Source organism: Protopterus annectens, chromosome 10.part0 (genome assembly GCF_019279795.1).
Source record: "Protopterus annectens isolate FY-2018-M chromosome 10.part0, PAN1.0, whole genome shotgun sequence".
NCBI lineage: Eukaryota > Metazoa > Chordata > Ceratodontiformes > Protopteridae > Protopterus > Protopterus annectens.
Genome location: NC_056744.1, coordinates 1,449,188,103 through 1,449,210,240, shown reverse-complemented (window position 1 = coordinate 1,449,210,240; position 22,138 = coordinate 1,449,188,103). Strand labels below are relative to the sequence as shown.

The 22,138-nt window shown below is 43.4% G+C and overlaps 1 protein-coding gene across 6 annotated transcripts in view; it reads left to right on the top strand.

The window, feature by feature from the left end:
• Window positions 1-20,608, top strand: part of OSBPL9 (oxysterol binding protein like 9) — a 2,070,592-nt gene extending 2,049,984 nt beyond the window's left edge. For all 6 annotated transcript variants that reach the window (XM_044086075.1, XM_044086074.1, XM_044086077.1 and 3 more), the window contains one exon: window positions 19,679-20,608. In XM_044086075.1, coding sequence (XP_043942010.1) covers window positions 19,679-19,753 — 75 coding nt within the window. In that variant the 3' untranslated portion in view covers window positions 19,754-20,608. The remainder of the gene's footprint in view (window positions 1-19,678) is intronic.
• The last annotated feature ends 1,530 nt before the right edge of the window (window positions 20,609-22,138 follow it).

Genomic DNA, 22,138 nt, shown 5'->3' with positions numbered 1-22,138 from the left:
GTCGGGGGTTGCTTGGCTTTATACCCAAACTCCTGGCTAAGCATTACAGTGGATTCTTGGGTAAAAAGCAACATTGCCAGAGGTTACTACATTCCCTTTACAAACCCCCCCCCCCTCATATGGGTACAAGGATCCCAGACGTTCCACCCAGTCTGAGAGAACTAGCAGCCATAGAAATTCAAAACCTGCTAGACAAAAAAGTCATCCAGCCAGTCCCGGCAGATAGGATCCGGAACTTACTCAAGGTTCTTTTTAGTTCCAAAGAAAACAGGGGACTGGAGGCCCATACTAGACCTCAGCAAGCTCAACACCTTCATCAAGAAGGAGAAGATGTTCATCGTGTTACCCTGCTGCAGTCATCACACTTGGGTTATCCTGCCATCAGGCGGTCCCGCAGTCGGCCAGAATTCCAAAGTCTTGTTCCGGCGTCGGTTGCTGTCGCTTCTTCCCTGACGTCAGAGCGCCAGGGGTATATCAGAGGCATCCGACACCATTTTCTCCAGTCTTTCTTGCCGCACGGTGCCCGAAGCAGAAGCAGTTCGCAATTGCCTGTCGGCCGACACCTGAGATTTTCAAATTGAGTTTCAGTCCGAAGTCTTCAAAGCTAAGTACCCCATTGGGGAACCTTTTCTTGCTTCAGTCCGATGTCAGAAAAAGTTAACAATTGCATTTCTTGTGGGAAGCAAATACCTCATAAAGACTTTCATTCTTTTTGTATACCTTGCCTAGGCCCAGACCACGACGTCACTGGTTGTCGGTTTTGTGCTAGGTTCAATAAGCGAACTATAAAGCGTCGCTTTGATTTCGCATGACACTACTTCGGTAGAAAATTTAATTGCACTATGCCGTCGGAGCAACTGACTACCGGCGTGCATAAAAATCGCAAGGATAAGGACAGGCAGCCTAGACCCAAGCAAGACACTGAGGCCTCGGCTGGCCTGGTCGCCGGTTCTCCGGTTTTCAGTGAGGCGCCTACTCAGCCCCTGGCTACCGCTGAATTGGATCCCCAGACCACATCAGATCTCCCAGCAGAGAGTTCTAGGCCAACACAGCCATTTTCCTTAGGCCCTACCGACGACATTGCAGTAGGGGAAGCCAGTGCTGCAGAAACACCTTTGGTTTGTGAAGGTGTCTTCAGACAGACTACCCTCACCATAAAATCTTATACTAAGCTTAAGACTCCTCTAAAACCAAAAAAGCCTTCACTTCAGTCTCCAGGCCAAGGCCCTATGCCTAAGAAATAGATGCTTAAAATGGCTGAGGATTTGATTTCTTTGATCAGGGGTTCCCAACCCCCCCCCCCCTACAAAAGGCCTAGACAAGAGGAGGATTATGCCTCCTCTGATCAGGTGTCTGTTTCCTCAGGCTCCTCTGAGGAACAGGATTACTCCTTTCCCCCTTATGAAGATTCTGATGCTGAAGACTCCTTTCCCTCAGCTTCTCCCCCTGAAGATTACTCCTTTGGGGAAACCTTACACACCATGAGGGAACTTTTCCACTGGGAAGGTCAGGACTCAAAGAAAAGGCTCCGAGAGTTTCTTTTACTCCCCCAGCACAGACCACTTGCTATCCCCCCAGTTTTGGACATAGTGGATGATGTCTTCTTAGAATCTAGTCTAAATCCAGATTCTCTGCCTCCTGCTCCAGCCAAACCAGATAGATACTGTAGAGTGCTTCCTTTACAAAAGCACTGCTGCTGATCCAGAGACAATCTCCCAGGGTCCCAGAGGGGCCAAGGCTTCTATGGCTAAAAATCCTGTACCCCTCAGAAAGAGACTCCAGAGCACTAGATAGCTGGGGGAAGAAGGTTTACACCTCAACTACTCTAGCTATGAGAGCACTAAATTGTCAATTTCACATGCTTAAATACCAGCAATTCCTAATGTCTCAAATAAAACAAAAGATGGGCAATCACCCTCAACAATCTGAATTCAAGGAAATGCAAGATCTGTTGCATGCAGTTGAGCAGGTGGGCAAGCATACTTTACAATGTGGTTTTGATGCCTTGGAAGCTTCCTCTAGAGCAGCTGATACTGGGTCTGTTATACGTAGGCATGCTTGGTTAAAGGAACAATCTTTGCCTGATCATGTTAAAGCAAAGTTACTGGATGCACCCTTACAGCAGGATATTTTATTTGGGGTTAAAGCAGAGGAGGTTTTAAAGAAAATGTAGGATAACGCAAAATCTATGCAGACGGTCAAAGATTTCTTACAGGTACAGCCCCCACGCTTCAGCAGAAATTGGCCAACAAAAAATTGGTCCTTTCCAGCTTCTGACAGACCTCAGAGGAGTAAATACAGGCACCAGAGGGGCAGAGGACAAGCACAAATCCCTTACAAACCTCGCCAATGGGACACTACAACACAGAAGGGAGGAGAAGACAGGTCCCAAACCACTACGAGGCAAACACGACTTAAACCTCAAACTGCCAAGCAAAACCCTCTTGGCAGCTCCCTTGGGAAGAAAATTAGCACTTTTTGCAGACAACTGGCGCATCGTCACAAAGGACAAATGGGTCCTAGACATTATCTCACACGGATACAGATTCCATTTCCACACCTTGCCAAGGTTAAAAGGAACGCCAAACCTGCCACAAAACCAATGGGCAAAGGCGCAAAAACAAATTACAGCTCTCATGGACATGAGAGCCATTCAAACGGTACCTACACAAGGAGCAAGGACAAGGATTTTACTCAAGGCTCTTTCTAGTCCCCAGAAAGGACAATGCTTGGAGACCCATTCTGGACCTTTCAATTTTAAACACCTTCTTGCAAGTACCCAAATTCAAGATGCTAACACTACAGCAGCTTCTTCCCATGTTGGGCAAGAAAGCTTGGCTAGAAACGTTGGACCTCAAGGAGGCATACCTGCATGTCTCTATCAGACAAAATTGCAGAAGATACCTCCGTTTCATTGCAGGTTCAACCCATTACCATTTCTCTGCACTGCCCTTTGGCTTATCTACTGCGCCCAGGGTCTTCACAAAATGCCTGGCACCAGTAATTGCATACTGCACACAGAGAGAAATTCAGATATACCTATACCTGGACGACTGTCTCATCCAAGCAGAAAGCAAGGACATTCTCTTACAACACCTGGCTTTTGTACGACATCTTCTAAGTTGCCTAGGGTACAGAGCAAACTAAAAGAAATCAAAACTACTGCCCTCACAAAATATGACATTCCTGGGTGCCAGCTTGAATACAACGGCCCAGATGGCTTATCTGACTCCAGACAAACAACTATAACTAACTCAATACTTCAGAACAATGGCAACAAAGACCCAACTCCCTGCAAGAAAAATTCTGCAGGCCTTGGGCTTCATGGCATCTTGCATACTACTAATACCATTTGCAAAACTGCATATGAGGAAATTACAGTGGTACCTAAAAAACATATGGACTCAACACAGCCACAGCTTGGAAACAATGATAAATCTCATTCCCTGCCTTCAACAGGAGTTTCTATGGTGGTCACAGGCTTGTCACCTCAACGAGGGTCAGCCTTTCACCCTGCCCCCAGCCAGGCAAACTATGACAACAGATGCATCAGACTATGCTTGGGGGGCACACATGGCAGGACGGTGCGTTCAAGGCTTATGGACAGCAGATCAAAGGAATCTGCACATCAATCAAAAAGAAATGCTAGCTGTAAAAAATGCTCTGACAGCCTTCAAGGACCTCTTGCATCCAGGACAGCTTATCATAAGTACAGACACCACCACAGTAATGTGGTACATAAACAAATAAGGGGGTACACACTCCTATCCTTTATGCAGGCAAGCAATGACCATGTGGAACACAGCACTGGCTTACCAAGTTCAATTATACAAGCTCAATTCCTGCCAGGAAAAAAGAACACATTGGCAGACGACCTAAGCAGAAACATCATGGATCCCCACGAGTGGAAACTGGATCCACAAGTATTCGCAATGATAACTCAAAAATGGGGGCTCCCAGACATAGACCTGTTTGCCAGTCCTCAAAACTATCAGCTAACAAAGTTTTGCACAAGGACCTTTCACCATCAAGCTTGGAAAATGGACGCACTCTCATTCAGTTGGAAAATGCTAACAGTATATGCCTTTCCTCTACTACCCCTTCTCACAAAGATACTTCTGAAAGTCAGGATGGAGAGACCCCGAATGATACTCATTGCCCCAGACTGGCCACGCCAGCACTGGTACCCACTATTAAGGAATATGGCCCAGGGCCCACCATGGATTCTCCCGCAAATTACCCACCTGCTCACACAACAAGACAATCAGATTCTACACAGCCAGCTCAAAACCTTAAACTTGGCTGCATGGCAAATCGCCTAAGCAACCAGCCAGCTCCTCTCTCACAAGCTGTTATGGAAGCTATGCTGGAGGCCAGGAGGAAAGGCTACTCAGACAAATGGAAAAGGGTTTGCGCCTGGAACCAAGCTAAAGGCCAAAATACCCTTCAGCCTGACATACCTCAGATTCCGCAATATCTAACTGAGATGTTACACAAAGGACTATCTTTTTCATCTATTAAAATCCATGCCTCAGCCATCTCTGCTCACTACAACATGGATCCTCCCTTATTTTCACATCCACTCTTAAGACAGTTTCTCAGAGGGGCCAAGAACATTAGGCCTCCCAGGAGAGAGCACCAACACCTACTTGCGACCTCAACTTTGTTCTGGAAAAACTCATGCTACCCCCTTTTGAGCTAGCTTTCTCAGCTGATTTAAAGTTTATATCATGGAAGACTGCACTGCTGCTAGCAATCACTTCAGCTAGAAGAGTTTTAGAACTTCAGGCACTAATGGCAGTAGAGCCTTTCCTCATTTTTCATCAAGACAGAGTTTCTCTACGAACTAATCCCTCCTTTATGCCTAAGGTGGTATCCAATGTGGCTCTAAATCAAACCATCCATTTACCCACCTTCTTTCCAAATCCACAGAACAAAGGAGAAAGACTCCTGCATTCCTTGGACATTCATAGGCAGCTACATTACTACTTGGATTTTCAGAAAAACTGACCAGCTTTTTGTATCCTATGCTACAGCATCACAAGGAAAGGCTATCTCAAAACAAACCATTTCCAAATGGATAGGACATTGCATACGTTTTTGCTACACCCACCATGGAAAACCAGTTCCGGCTACCATAAGACCCCACTCCACCAGGGCAGCAGCTACATCTACAGCCTTCCTCAGGGGGTTGCCAACCAAGGATATACTGGAAGCTGCAACTTGGAGTTTAGTTCACACCTTCACCAAACATTACCACTTACCACTTTACTCTAAGACTAGAGCTGGCTTCGCCACTGCAGTTTTGCAGGGTCTTCTTGCCTCCTCTAACCCTGTTTGACTCCACCTCCCATCCTTAGCTTTGGGATTCTACCCAAGTGTGATGACTGCAGCAGGGTAACATGATGAACATAGTACAGTTTTGTACCTACCATAAATGTAGATGTTCGAGTGTATACCCTACTGCAGTCCAGGTTACCCCCCCCTGAACTAGCTTGAACTTATCTCTACCACTCCATTCTATTCTTCCTCTGTGGTGTATTTGCTTCTGCCTAAGGATTTTTTTTATTTTATCCATATAGCTTTATGTATGCGTATATACACACATATATATATATATATATATATATATATATATATATATATATACATACATTTATTTTTTGCCTACCTATTAGGGGCACCTGACATCTGGGGCAAGAAAAACTGAAGAAAATGGCGTCGGATGCCTCTGATATACCCCTGGCTCTCTGACGTCAGGGAAGAAGCGACAGCAACCGACGCCGGACCAAGACTTTGGAATTCTGGCCGACTGCGGGACCGCCTGATGGCAGGATAACCCAAGTGTGATGACTGCAGCAGGGTATAGACTCGAACATTTACATTTATGGTAGGTACAAAACTGTACTTTCCGGATGGTCACGTTGCAATCAATTCTCCCGTTCTTAGCAACGGGAGATTGGATGTGCTCTATAGATCTCAAAATGGACAGAGCATCCAGAGGTCACCTGCGTTTCCGGCTGGGCACCAGTCATTACCAATTCAGAGCCCTGCCCTTTGGTCTCACCACATCCCCCAGGGTGTTTTCCAAATATATGGCAGTGGTCACGGCTCACCTGAGACTATTGGGATTCCGGGTGTTTCCATATCTGGACGACTGGCTCCTCACCACCACCTCCAGGCATCAACTAATACAAGCAAGAGACTACACCATAAACCTTTGTTCCCAGTTGGGTATAACCCTAAACTTTGAAAAATCTGCGTTATTGCCCTCGCAGCATATTACATTTATAGGGGCAGAACTGGACACAGTCATTACAAGGACTACGTTGCCCCAATCAAGAATCGTATCTCTTAAAAAATCAGCTGTCCAGCCTCTTAGCCCGGAACAAAGCTCCTGCGTCCCAAATACTGCTTTTAGGCACAATGGCAGCCACACTGATAGCAGTTCCGTTAGGTCAAATGCACATGCGAATACTCCAGTGGCTACTCTTTGCACAATGGTCCTACCAACGTCTGCCCATGTCACACGAGATCCGACTAATGAATCTTTGCAAGAAGGATCTCAATTGGTGGTTGAACAGCGACCAAGTGATAATCGAACGTCCCTTTGTTCTTCCCCAACCCACAGCCACGGTGACCACGGATGCTTCCCTGATAGGGTGGGGGGGGGGCTGTCCAAGGCACTTGGTCAATCATGGAAACACATTTGCATATAAATGTCCTAGAGCTGAGAGCGGTGTTCCTAGCATTGCAACACTTTCACGATTCTCTTCCTCTAGGTACAATTGCTATCCAGACAGACAACATGTCGGTAGTCTGGTATATCAACAAGCAAGGGGGAACCAGATCATACCCCTTATGCCTGGAGGCCCTAAGAATTTGGCAGTGGGCTGTATCCACCAGACGCTTTCTGATAGCAACGCACATCCCGGGGTCATCCAACGTGATAGCGGACAGACTGAGCAGAGCCATGCTGTTGCCTCACAAGTGGTCTCTCAAACAGAAGGTGGCAGAAGAGATCTTCCGCAGATGGGGCCAGCCTTGCTGCGACCTATTTGCATCACCAATGAACGCCAAATGCAGCAGCTACTTTGTCCTTTATCCCCCACCAGGGAACAAACCCAGGGACGCACTCGTACAAGATTGGCCCCCGGGCCTCTTATATACCTTTCCGCCAATACCCCTAATTCCCAGATTCATACAGAAAGCCAAAAGTCTGGGAAGGACTGTGATATTGATAGCCCCATCTTGGCCTTGACAGATTTGGTTCCCCTTCCTGCATAAGTATCAAGTGGAAGAACCATGGATCCTGGACCTAGTGCCGGATCTTCTGACTCATTCGTCAGGAGTTCTTCATCCCTCCCTCACCTCCCTAAAACTGACAGCTTGGCTGCTCCAATTTCCACTTTAGCCAGGTCTCGAGATTTGTCTTCTGCGGTCCAGCATATTATAGTTTCCTCTCATAAACTATCTACCAGGAAGCTATACAATAGCAAGTGGAAACGGTTTGTTTACTGGGCCTCTCAACATGACATTGATCCTTATGTTGCACCTGTTCATATCATCTTAGAGTTCTTATCTTCCTTGTTCCATAATGGCGCAGCAGCTGCCACCATTAGAGTCCAATTGGCAGCTATTTCCAATTTCCATGTGGGGTTTAATGGGTCTAGCATCATGTCGCATAGACTATGTAAAGCATTCTTAAAAGGAACCCACCATCTCAGACCATCTATCAGACATCCTGTCTCTCCCTGGAATTTGAATCTGGTTTTATCCCAATTGATGCTCGCCCCCTTCGAACCCACTTCATCCTGTCACTTAAAGTTCCTTTCTTGGAAAACTATATTTCTGGTAGCCATTACATCTGCACGTAGGGTCTCTGAACTTCAAGCCTTGTCCTCCAAACCCCCATATTTGATTTTTCATCCCAATAGAGTTTCCCTTAGGACAAATCCTACCTTTCTTCCCAAGGTCTGTTCAGAAGCTAACTTGAATCAGTCCATTGAGCTTCCAACCTTCTTCAGGCACCATACCAACAGACTTGAATATATGTTACACAGACTTGATGTACACAGACAACTGAGGTTCTGTCTAGATAGAACGAAAGATTTCAGACAATCGGATCAACTTTTTGTCTCTTACACAGATAATAAGAAAGGTTTTGCAGTATCAAAAATCACATTGTCTAAGTGGCTCTCTGACTGCATCAAATCCATTTATGCTTCCACTAGTCAGCCATTAGAATCTAACGTCAAAGCCCACTCGACACAAGCTATTTCTACTTTCATTAGCTCATGCAGCTCGATTACCCTTAGATACCATCTGTGCAGCTGCCACGTGGTCAAAACCTCACACGTTTATCACTCATTACAAAGTGGATAGGACCTCCAGGGACAGGGCTTCCTTTGTTCCACTGTGCTCAGGAATGTTCTCCCGTGAGCCACCCAGGATCAGGGTGCTTGGGACGCTACCCACGTGTAAGAACAAAAAGGCGAGATGAACAACTCACATGGAACGTTATGGTAAGAACATAACTTCTTTTTTTAGGTCAGTATTTTTTTTTCATGGAGAACTTTTGAGGCCTTTCTTAAGTTGATACTGTTTCTGGCTAGGTACATATCAAAAGGGGCATTATATTTAATAGTTGGTCTAGTAATGGTGACACACTACAGAGGAACAATAATGTCCTTTGATCTAGATATGAGATACCTTTGAAAATTTGTTGTGCCAGATAGGATTTCCTAACTACTATTCCAAGCCTCAAAGAACTCCTAAGGCTATAAATGGCAATGCCTATCCTCAGTGATCTCTAAAACTCTCACCAAAAGCAACACCAAACACCACATATACACCTACACGTAGTGGAGCCCCAACAGCAAAACCCATAAGGTAAGAAAACACATTACTCAGGACTCTTGTCATAGGAGACTCCATTCTGTTGCACAAACATGCCCCACTCACCAGACTGAACAAAGAGAATAAAACTGTTAGTTACTTATCTGGAGCCAGGATCCACCAAGTTGTGCATGCATTCAAGTTACTACACTACAGATACCAGTATGATTCTGTCATTGTCTGTGTGAACGTTAATGACCTGAATTGTACTTCTCTGTACTTACATGAAGAGAGACGTTGTTGATCTCTCTGAATGTATCATATTCAGGTATGTGCCTTGCATTAAACAGTATTCTAACTTCACCAAGGATGATGGCGCAATACAAACAAAAGATAATTGACTTCAATAATTGGCTTAGTTTCTAGTGTCTTTCCAAGAGGATTCAATATCTGTCAGCATGGGAGTACATGGTCAACCTAGCATGTTGTTTTACAAAAGATGGTCTCTCTGCACCTGTCTCCCCTAGGTTTCTGAGTATTGGCTAAAACTTTATCCTCCCCCTCCCAGCCTTTTTTGTCAGTGCCAAATTGACACACCTACTAACACAACAAATAAAACCCAAAGAAATGTGAAGGTGTTACTGCTGAATGCAGGAGCTTAAACAAGAAGCTCCACACCCTACAAGCTTTTCACACTCGAGAATATAGACATCTGCCATTCCACAGAAGGTACTCCGGAATTGCAAGGCTTCAATGCCTTACACATTTAGACCATCAGCTGCACAGTCAGGGACAAAAGGTGGAGGAGTCTTAATTTATATTAGTAACACGTATAACTCTAGGTTGATTAAACAGGATGATGCCCTGGAATTTATTCATGTGCAAATCACCATAGATGAGGCCCCATACCATACCATGGCAGCTACAGGTCACCCTCTATGTCCCCAGAATCCCATAGCTTGCCATTAAACCAAATACACTATTCCGGGGAGACTTTAACTACCCCTCTATAGGCTGGGAAAAATAAACTGCCTCATACTCACAGGTACAATGATTCCTGGCCTTTTTAATATAAATACATTTGTCCAGATAGTGTGCACTCAATCCTGAGGTTCAAACGTACTGGACTTGGTACTAACCAGTTATGGGAGAGCACTGTAGCATTGTATATACAGTTCGGACCACACAGCTTACTGCTTCAGAAAAAAAATCAAGTTGGCAACCCCAGCAAAAACCCTGTTACAGTTAGGAAATATTTTAAAGCAAACTACATCCTGTTAAGCAATAGTTTCCTAATCCCGAGTTCACAGCAACCTGTGCAGAATTATTCACAGAGGCACTGTGTACAACCATGTAAATGGCTGTTTAGAGGCTACTGTACTTACTAGAAGTGAGCCCAAAACAAACCACATTGGTGGAATCCTAATCTTAATAAGGGATATAGCAAAAGTCATGGCTAAAACCAGGAAGAGCAACTCCCGTAATGATAAGAGCGTTCTAATTAAAGAAAACAGGACTCTAAGTGGACTAAGTCCAACAAGGCCAATTACGAGGTCAGGATAGTATCACAGGCTATTAAAGACAACCACAAGGCCCTCTACTATCATGCCCAAAACCTCAAAGGCAGCACACATCAGTGTTTCAAACTGGTGGTCAGTGGTGCCACCTTTACTGAGCAGAGCATTGTAGCAAATTTGCTGTTTGACATTCAGCTCAGATTTCACCCTCACTACTCCCTGTGTCCCCCCATGAAATCCCTAATCAGATAACACCCCCAAAGTGTTAACAGGAAGCAGATCCTGATGGTGCTTGCTAAGGCTAAAATCACTGCCTCAGTGGGCCCTAACAACATCCCGAGATGCCTCCTAAATAGCTTGAATCATGACCTTTGAGGACCATTTGAGTCACTTTTCAACTGTATCCTCAGAACAGGCTTAGTACCATGAGAATGGAGGACTGCAATGGTTATCTCACTTCACAGGGTTGGGCCATCAACAGACCCCAGAAACTACAAACTTATCAGTCTGACTAATGTAATATGCAAAGAAATGGAATGATTCATGGAAATGATCCACAAAGACATAGACAACTTTCAGACACTGGACCCAACCCAGTTTGGTTTTGTCAAGGGAAGGTCATGCATACTAACCCTTGTGAATTTCTTTGAGAAGGTCACCAAAGCACTGGATGAGGGGAAAATGGTGCATACCACCTAGCTGGATCTGTCTAAGGTGTTCATTCCATTACCCCACTCGGGTAAACTCAACAAACTCAATGAACTGAACATAAACCCTACATAACTTGTTGAATTGCCAACTGGGCTCACAGATAGTAAACAGGAAGTCAGGATTAGTGAGACAGTCTCCACTAAGAGACTGGTCACCAGCTGGGTACCTCAGGGCTCTATGCTGGGACTGCTCCTGTTTGGCATCTACTGCATGGAAGTAAAGGCTAATGTGAAGGACCTTTGGCTAACCAAGTTCACAGATGACTGCAAATTGGGAGCTGTCATAATTCCCCCCTTGACACACACTTCTTACAAGAGGGTCACACACAGACAAATGTCCAGTGCCAAAGTCACAGATTAAAGCTCAGTGGCAAGAAATGTGCATTGTAGCACCTTTTGGGAAAATTGCAACCAGATAAGACACCCCTAAGAGTTGACTCAGTAGTCAGGAATCAGAGAGCATATGTAGACAGTAATCTGGCCTTTGCCCAACATATGACCAGGGTTGTATGAAAATCATTCTATGTCACCCAACTTATAAGTAAGGGTATGGCATCCAGGTCCAAGGAAGTCATTATGACAGTTTATTTGACCCTTGTCAGACCTATAATTGAGTATAATGCCCCTTTCGGTGTGTACCTAACTAAACGGGTCTACTTCTAAGTTTCAAAGTTTCAAAACCGTGACTAATGGTCAAGACCATAAGGTCAAAGTTTTGAAACTTCAAACCATTTAAATGGAGATCGCCGTACAGCGCTGAATGGTATATTTACCATTTTCCTCACTGTAGTGTGATCTCAGAGTTAGTATATTTAATTACCAGGGGGTATGGGGGATACAAGGGGGGCTTGCTCCCCTGCAAAAAAAAAAAATAAAATTGTTTTTTTTTTATTTTTTTTTTATTAAAATTTTGAAGTTTCAAAACTTCGTTCTTATGGTCTCAACCATAAGAAAGTTGACGTTTTGAAATTTCAAAATTTAGAAGTATACCCGACCAAACATATGCAACAGTTGGAATGCCCACAAAGGTTCCTTACCAGGAAAATCTAGGGTATAAGCACATTGTCCTATATGAATCACCTTAAAGCCCTGTCTCTTTGTTATGTCTCCTAAAGGTTACTGAGTGACTGATTATGCCTGACATCCATGGTATTTTTGTTTCCAACTCTGATGCACCTTTTACACATCCACAAAATGAAATAATCAAAGCCACTAGGTCCAAGGATTTAAATGTTGCTTGTGATATAAATAAGACATTTTGGTGAAATAGAATCCCCATACTCTGGAACAGACTCCCTCATCTGTGTGAAGCAGAGTCCATCCCTAATGCTATGTAATTGTAACTTTGACCAATGGATGGAATCAGAAATTTACCCTGACTGTGATCCCCATCTCTCTAATATGCAGAGGCAGGCAGTAATGCCTAAACTAACATGCCCCCCTCCCCACATAACCTCCAGAAAGTAACAAACCCCCTTAATAAATGCCCATGATATGTAGGGACACAAATGGTTTAGGTTGCACAGCTAGTTTATAAAGGCCCTGGTGGTGGTTAGCGTAGTACATACCAGTGAACTTATGAATGTGGTGGTCAAATGTGAAGGAATTGTCTCAAGTGCCAAGATCCCTGGCAGCCATATTCATGTGGAGTTGAGGTACTGGCTGTGCTATAAGATGTGGATGAGGTATGTTTCCCAAAAGTGACAATGCTCACTTTTTTTTGCATTTAGGGGATTGGAAGATGACACCCAGCTTGCAGCTACTGGGTAAGTTGGTTAGCCATAAGTCAGAATTTGTGGTATGGGGTTCCAAAAGGTGTATGGAGGGTCCCATTATTGAGTCCTGTGTTATTCTGGTAGTTAATTTCTTACTTTAAGTAGCACCTGCTACCTTGATTGTATGAGTTCTAGTCTTCAGCTTGTTGCAGTTCATCTTACCACTTAAGGGTCTACTGTATATTTAGTTTTTAGCTTGTTTACAATGCTAGCATGATGTACAGTGTCGTGCCGTGGCCAGATCAAAATATTCTGTTGACTGAGTGGCCAGTACCACCCCCTGTGTAACCTTCTCAAAGAAGTTTGCCAGCTTGAGTAGACATGTTCTTCTCTTGACAAACCAAGCTGTTATGGATTCAGTCATATGAGATGTTTAATATTGTAGGTCGAGGTTGGATATGATACATTCTATGGCCTTGCAAATAAGCTAGGTATGTTGATGATCTTTAATTCCTAGGGTCTCTGATATGCCCGATTTGTTCAATAGCAAACCTCAAGGAGGTGGCTAAGCTTAAGTTAAACAAATTTATTTTGACATTTGTGTACTGGGAAAGTTCAACTGGGCAAAAACCCACTTTCATTGGAGGCCTGGGGAGAAATGCTCCAGAAAACACATTTGCATATCATCAAGTTATACATTACAGTTCAGGTACAGTACAGCATTGATACAGAACATAAAATGGAACAAGCAATAAGCAGAAGCCCTCAGTCGGCCTGATTATCAGTGTCTTCGGTCCTGCGTCTGTTGCTGTCTCATCTTCCGTGACGTCAGGTAGACAGGGGTATAAAGCATGCAGCCGATGCCATTACATCAGTCTTTCTTGCCGTGCGGTGCCCGAAGCAGAAGCAGTTCGCAAGTGCAGGTCAGCCGACTCCTGAAATTTTTATTTTCGAGTTTCAGAACTGAAGGCTTCAACTAAAGCTAAGTACCCCGTTGGGGAAACTTTTTCTAGCGCTAAACCGATGTCAGTAAAAGTCAATAATTGTATTTCTTGTGGAAAGCAAATACCTCATAAAGATTTTCATTCGTACTGTATTCCTTGCCTAGGCCCTGACCACGACATACCTCACTGTCAGTTTTGTGCCTTATTTAATCCACGAGCTATTTGTCGTCGGTATATTTTCGCTTCTAAATATTTTGGTACTCAGTTCAATTATCCAGATATGCCTTCAGTAAGCCAACCGACATTCTGAAAAAACACAAAGATAAAGACAGAGAAAGGCCGCCTAGTTCCAAAGCTGCCGACGACACTTCTCCCAGGCTAGTCGCCAGTTCACCAGTACTCAATGAGGTGCTTTTGCAGCCCATAATACCCGCTAATTCAGATTCACAGGCCTCTACTGAGACCCATTCAGAGTCCGGTATGCCACAAGATGCTTCAACTGTGAAACCTGCGGATGTCTCTACCTTGGATGGGTCCAGAGCCACTGTGCAGGCACCGGCTTCTGAGGGTGTATTCAGGCCTACTGACTTGCATGTTAAACCAACACCATCTTCTTCTTCAAGGCCTAAAACCCGAACCATGCCTAGGAAACCGATGCCCAGACCACATGGTCAGACCTCTATACCTAAAAAAAACAAATGATAAGAATGGCTGAAGACTTTATTACTTTAATCAGGGGAAGCCAATATTCCCCCTCTAAGAGACCTAGGACTGAATTTGCTTGTGATACTTCTGATCAGGATTCTGAAATTTCTGTCTCCTCTAATGACCAGGATTTACCCTTATCCACCTATGAGGATTCTGATGCAGAGGACTGTATTCCCTCTGCTTCATCCCCAGAGGATTTTTCTTTTGGTGAAACCTTGCATACTCTTAGGGAGCCTTTAGCTATCCCTCCTGTGCTGGACATTGTTGACGATGCCTTTTCGGAATCTAGCTTGGCCCCTGACTCTGTACCTCCTGCTCCCAGAAAACCTGATAGATATTACAGGGTTCCTGATTCTCACAAGTTCCATTTTAAAAATCCTACTGCGGATCCTGAGACCATTTCACAGGGACCCAAGGGTATTAAGGCTACTACTGCCAAAAATCCTACCCCCTCTGATAGAGATGCCAGGGCCCTGGATAGATGGGGTAAGAAGGTATACACCTCTGCAACCTTGGCCATCAGGGCCTTAAAGTTAACTTATTGGATTGCTTAAACAGAAAATTATGTTGATTCCTGATTGTGCTGAAAATAAGGATTTACAGGATGTAATGCATTCTGCTGAACAGGTTGGAAAACATACTTTGCAATGTGGTTTTGATTCACTAGAGGCATCTTGCAAGGCTGCTGTCACCGGGTCTGTACTTAGAAGGCATGCTTGGCTTAAGGAGCAATCTTTGCCAGATCATGTTAAAACTAAATTGGTGGTTGCTCCCTTAAATCAGGACTGCCTGTTTGGCAACAAAGCAGAATAAGTTCTTAAAAAGATGGAGGAAAAAGCTAAATCTATGCAAACTGTTAAAGATTTCTTATAAGTGCAGCCTCCAAGATTTAGTAGACATTGGCCCTCAAAAAAATTGGTCCTTTCCTGCCTCTTCCAGGCCTTCTCAGTTCAAACCCAGAACCAGCAGAACAACCAGGCTTCAGTCCCAGGGTACGCACAGGACTAAGCAGTGGGGGGCTCCCATTTCCAAATCAGGGAGTAGTAAGACTCCCCCCTATGGTAAGCTGTCTCAATGACTTAACTTTAAAACTTCCAAGCACTTCTCAACTGACTGCTCCTTTAGGGGGAAAGATTGCTCTGCAAGCAAAAATCTGGGAACTCATTACACAGGACAAATGGGTTTTAAACATAGTTTCCTAAGGATACAGATTTCACTTTCACATGTTACCAACCCCAAATGGTTGGCCAGATCTACCCCCAAATCAGTGGGCAGAGGCTCAAAAGCAAGTACTCTCTTAAGATTAAAGGCTATTCAGACTGTACCAGAAGAGGAAAAGGGACAAGGTTTCTACTCAAGACTTTTCCTGGTACCCAGAAAAGACAACTCATGGCGTCCTATCCTAGACCCTTCTATCCTAAACACCTTTTTGGTGATTCCAAAATTCCAGATGCCAACTCTTCACCAGTTGCTTCCCATGATAGGCAAAAATGCCTGGTTGGCAACACTGGATTTAAAGGAAGCCTACCCGCACATCCCAATCAGGGAATCTTGCATAAAATACCTACACTTCAAAGCAGGCTGCATGCACTATCAGTTCTCTGCACTGCCTTTTGGCTTATCTAGTGTGCCCAGGGTATTCACAAAGTGCCTAGCTTCAGTCATTGCATTTTGCAGGCAAAGAAATATTCAAATATACCCATACCTGGACGATTGTCTAATTCAGGCAGAAAGCCAGGATATACTTTTGAATCATCTGCCATTTCTACAAAAGGTGCTAACTTGTCTGGGGTACACTATAAACGAAAATAAATCACAGCTGGTACCCTGTCAACAAATTATATTCCTGGGAGCAAGCTTGAACACAACTTCCCTGATGGCTTTCTTCACGTCAGAGAAACAAATTCATTTGACAGCTTACTTCAAACTAGTGGCCACAAAAGCCCTGCTTATCTGCAAGGCAAATACTGCAAGCCTTGGGGGTCATGGCCTCGTGCATTCTACTAATTCCATATGCAAGACTGCATATCTGGAAACTACAGTAGTATCTAAAAAGCCTATGGTGTCAACATTCTCAGGATCTAGAAGCAATGATTCCTATCATACCTTGCCTATGGTTGGAATTCCTTTGGTGGGCAGAGGCCTGCCACCAAAACAAGGGACTACCATTCACTCTACCCCCTGCCACCCAAACCCTAACAACAGATGCATCAGAGTATGCATGGGGGGCTCACCTGGCAGGGAAGTGCAGTCAGGGGAAATGGAACCCAAGTCAAATGCACTTGCATATCAATCAAAAAGAAATGTTAACTGTACAGAATGCTCTGACAGCCTTCAAGGACCACATTCTTCCAGGACAATTAATGGTAAAGACGGACAACACTGCTCTTATGTGGTACATAAACAAGCAGGGGGTACCCATTCCTGCCCCCTCTGCAGACTAGCCATGGCTCTGTGGAACACAGCCTTGAGCTACCAAGTGCATCTACAGGCTCAATTCCTGCCAGGAAAACTAAATACACTGGCAGACAAACTAAGCAGAAATCTCATGGACCCACACAAGTGGGAACTGGAGCCAAAGACTTTCAACATGTTGATAAACAAATGGGGGAGTCCAGATATAGACCTGTTTGCTTCCCCCCAGAACTACCAATTGGACAAATTCTGCACAAGGAGTCCCCACAAACAAGCTTGGATAGTGGATGCTCTGTCCTTCAGCTGGAAAAATCTATTGGTTTATGCCTTTCCTCCTCTCCCCCCCCCCCCTCCAAAGTACTGCTAAAGATCAAACAGGACAAACCAAGGATGATACTGATTGCACCAGACTGGCCACGCCAACACTGGTACCCCCTCTTGCGCAGTGTGACACAGCTAGCCCCATGGCACCTGCCTCAGGCCCCTACCCTGCTATCTCAGCAGGAGAGCCAGATTCTGCACCCCCAGCTTTAAACCCTGAACCTGGCAGCCTGGCTAATTACCTAATCTCTCCATTACCATCCCTCACTAAACAAGTGTTGGATGTCATTTTGGAGGCAAGGAGGCCTAGTACTAGAAAATCTTATGCTGAAAAATGGAAAAGATTCTGTGCCTGGAACCAAACTCAAGGGATGGCCACAGCAGTGCCCAATTTACCTCAGATTCTTCAATACTTAACTGAGATGCTTCATGAAGGCCTTTCCTTTTCCTCCATTAAAATTCACACCTCAGCCATTTCAACTCATTACAACACAGAACCACCCCTCTTTTCTCACCCACTGCTCAAGCAGTTTCTCAGAGGTGCCAAAAACTTAAGACCACCCAGAAGAGCCCCAACTCCAGCCTGGAACCTTAACTTTGTATTGGAAAAACAAACTCTGCCTCTTTTTGAGCCAGCTGCAAGTGCAGAGTTAAAATCCCTTTCTTGGAAAATAACTTTCCTTTTAGCAATCACTTCAGCAAGAAGGGTATCCAAATTACAGGCCCTTATGGTAGTGGCGCCTTTCATCATCTTTCATGAGGACAGGGTGTCCCTCCTTCATGCCCAAGATGGTATCCAGTATGGGTCTTAATCAATCCATTCATTTGCCAACCTTCTTTTCTAATCCACAAAACAAAGGGGAATGGATACTGCACTACAACTTAGATTTGACTTGGACAGGACTAAACCTCAAAGGAAATCTGAACAACTGCTGGTGGCATTTGCTGCAGGGGCACAGGGGAAAGCTATTTCAAAGCAAACCATTTCTAAATGGATAGGCCATTGCATTCATTTCTGCTATAAGCACCATGGAAAACCAATCCCACAGGGGATTAGACCTCATTCAACCAGGGCTGCATCTACCTGTACAGCCTTTCTCAGGGGTGTCCCTATCAGAGAAATCCTAGAAGCTACCAGTAGTTCTGTACATACCTTCACCAAGCATTACCATTGGCCAATGTTCTCTAAATCCAGAGCTGGCTTTGCCACTGCAGTCTTGCAGGGACTTATAGCTGGTCCTAATGCTATCTAAATTCCTCCTCCCATCCTTCGCTTTGGGACTCTACCCAAATGTGATGACTGCAACAGTGAAACACGAAGAACATAGTACAGTTGTGTACACTTACCATAAATGTAGATGTTCGAGTGTATTCACTGTTGCAGTCCTGGTTACCCTCCCTCCAGCCCCCTGACTTCTTTTGGCTATACCTCTAGACTCTTTTACTATGCTTAAAAGCTTTTTGGTGTATTTGCATTTTGTTGGAGGTATAGTCTTGTGAGTGGTGGTGCTGCGGGTAGCATTGTTGCCTCACAGTATGACGTTGTCCTGTTCGATTCTCAGCTAGAGCGTCTTCTGTGGAGACGTGCGTGAATGGGCGTACCTTCATTGAAGGTTGTGTGTCAGGGCTGGCAACTCGGCACGTAAAAATCTACTGCTAATCATTAGCGGACTGGAGTTCCACTGTGGCGACCCCTAATTTCCTGGTTAGGGATCGCCACAGCAGAACTCTGGTCCGCTAATGATTGGCAGTAGATTATTACATGCTGGCTTGCTGGACCTAACGCACAACCTTCAACGAAGGAACGCCCATTCATGCATGTCGACACACAGAAGACGCTCTAACTGAGAATCGAACGTGCAACATCTAACTGTGAGGCGACAACGCTACTGCAGCACCACCACCTCAGTAAAGACATATATATATATATATATATATAAATATATATATATATATATATATTTGTGTGTGTGTGTATATATATATATTTAATTGCTTCCCATTAGGGGGGCACCTGACATCTGGGGCAAGAAAAACTGATGTAATGGCATCGGCTGCATGCTTTATACCCCTGACTACCTGACGTCACAGAAGATGACACAGCAACCGACGCAGGACCCAGGACTTTGATAATCAGGCTGACTGAGGACTACTGCAAGCAGATAACCCAAATGTGATGACTGCAGCAGTGAATACACTCGAACATCTACATTTATGGTAAGTGTACACAACTGTTCTGTTCTGCTCTTGTGCTGCTAATGTCAGGTATGGAAACAATGGCAATGCCCAGGGTATTATGGGTAAGGAACTGACTTGAAAGCTGGAAGTTCAAGTCCAGTGAGTTGCAGACAACCACAACCAATGCAGATCTACTGTTCTGGTATGTACATCATTTTCATTTTTAGCAATGTATTTAGTGTGCCATTCAGCATAACCTTTAATTCAGATTTTTGTGCAACATAATTAAAAAGTAATTCATCTCTCTCCCTCTTTAAACTCTAACCCTGCAGTTGTTCCATGAAGATGGAGAATGCTGGATATATGATGACCCATTATTGAAACGACTGGCCACTGATAAACATTAAGAAACCTGCAGACCTTAAAGAACTCCCGAGTGCATCCTGTTTTATGGCCTTTGAATGAAAAAATTCTACATGGTGTTTACACGTCTGATACCAACAGCAACAAAGCAGTTCTTGTTGGTGTTATTTTAAAGAATACTTCTTCCTTGACTAGTGGCTTCTAACTCAGGGAAACTGGACTCAAAGTTGCTGATGAATGATTTGAGAGATTACAATATATATTATATATATTTTTTCTCTCCGTTTTTTGGTACCCTGATAAAGCTCATATCTGAGTTGCATTAGCTGATGTGGTTCCTTAAGACTGTGTTCTGCCTGAGAGGCATTATGTTTGTTACCTCTGCCAAATGTGAGCATTTAAACTTTGAATCAAAGTGTGTTTATATATAGTATAGATAAATATATATGATTATATATATTCATGCCCACTTAACAGTTACTGTAAAATACAAGTCATGCATCTCTGTCTCTGTGTGTAAACATTGTACAGGTTTATTTGATAGGATGCAAAAATAACAGTTTACATACATTATTCCAAGTGGACTTAAATGTAAACTTTATCATTTAAGACAAGAAACTAGGACCATTTTAAATACAGTGTGGCAAATGCTATTCCAGTTATGACAGATATGTTATGATTAGCGACCATTTAAAGAACCGAAGCTTGTGAATTTCCCATTTGTTTGACTATAAACATTTACCTACATACTGAGGCACTGCCATTCATTGCAGAAGTGGCTTTCTCCAAAATAAAATGTATTTTTTATTTGTAAAAACTGAATTGTTTAATATGTAAAGCAGATTTATGCAAAGTCTCATTCATGTTTCAGCATATTAAACATGAACTAGATTTTCAAATGTGGTTGTACCAATATCTATTAATTTAATAGAATTAATTTAATAGAGGCTTTGTATTTCTTTAATTTAGAGAAATCAAAGTTGAATCATTTATGGGTATCTAAGTTATATAAGTATTTTAATTTTCTGACAAACACTTGGACTTATTTGATGTTATTCATTGACTTTCTTCCATTCAGGTGTAACTGTTTCATAGGTGTATCAATTTGTGTTCTTTGGTGTTGAATAACGACCATCAGTCCTTTTACTGCTTTCCACTAAAACAAATAGTGATATCTGCAAAACCGTTCCTTTATGTCTTCATCAGTTGTCAGTCCTGCAAAACTCTTGAGTCGTCATTAGCCTGCTCCGGATTTCCCATCACTGCTTTTTATAGACATGTTGAAGAGGATCAGATTTGGGATGGATCTTTATGGGACACAACAACCTCCCATCTTCTAACTGCTAAGTGAAATGACAGGCATTGTTCAAAAACAATGATCTTAAAGCAACAGATACTATAGCTTTCAAAATAAGGTTAATTTTTTTTTCTACTTTTTTGTATTTTGGTGACAAGATGTCACATTTTCATTTTTGCATACTGTGCAATCCCCATGCATGGAGTACTTATTTCAGCACTGATTGCTAATACGACCATTTTATAGTTATAGCATCTTGCAAAACAATTGGTGCTTAAATTTAACTTTCAATAACTTGCCATTGTTAATCTTGTAAATCCATACATCAGCAGCAACTATTCTATCTAGTTTTGCTTTAACATTGCCCCTTAAATAGGGATTCCAAGATGCTTGCACACTGTAAGGCAACTTGATTGGAGCTTCTTCCAGTGTAAAAAAATGAAAGTGGTGTCAAAAAAAGCCAGTAAAATTTAACAGTTTCAGTGACATTCAGTTATTTATTAGCCACTACATTGGATGGATGTGAGCAAAGAAGAAATCTGAGGTAAGAAAAAATCAGTTAGAAAATTAAAAGGAATAAAGTCTGGTGTGGAAAAGCCTTGCAGGTGTTTAGTAAACAAAAAAAAGGGCAGTTCTGGTCTCAGTTTTGGTACAAAAGATTGCTTCCAGTAATTTAGGTTCATAGGTTTATACTAGGTTAACAAACACCATGGGTCTTTATAAGCCTAGCCTCACGACCCAATCTAGTTTTGTCCCAGAGTACTTTGGATGCTATGTGGTGGGGCATGTTAGGGAGGTAGCTAAGGGATATCTGGAGGGTGTTCATTGGAAATTAGTTTACTTAAATGTCATCCTCTGGGAGATCAGGAGTGAATTTGTGATTTCCCATCCAATAATCAAGGTTTTCTTTGAATAGGGTCAGGGATGAACTCTGCTTCACAATTATCCCATAGTGTGAGGATCCTTTAACATAGATATTTATTGGTCTCTCCAGCAAGTTCTGTATATGTCACAGGCAAAGTTCAGGTCTGTGGATCGACTGTTCCTGGTGCTGTTTTGTTCAAAGATTCATAAAAGAGTACTAGGCTAACGGCCCTAGAGCCCTTACAAGCCTAGCCGTATTTATCCCAAG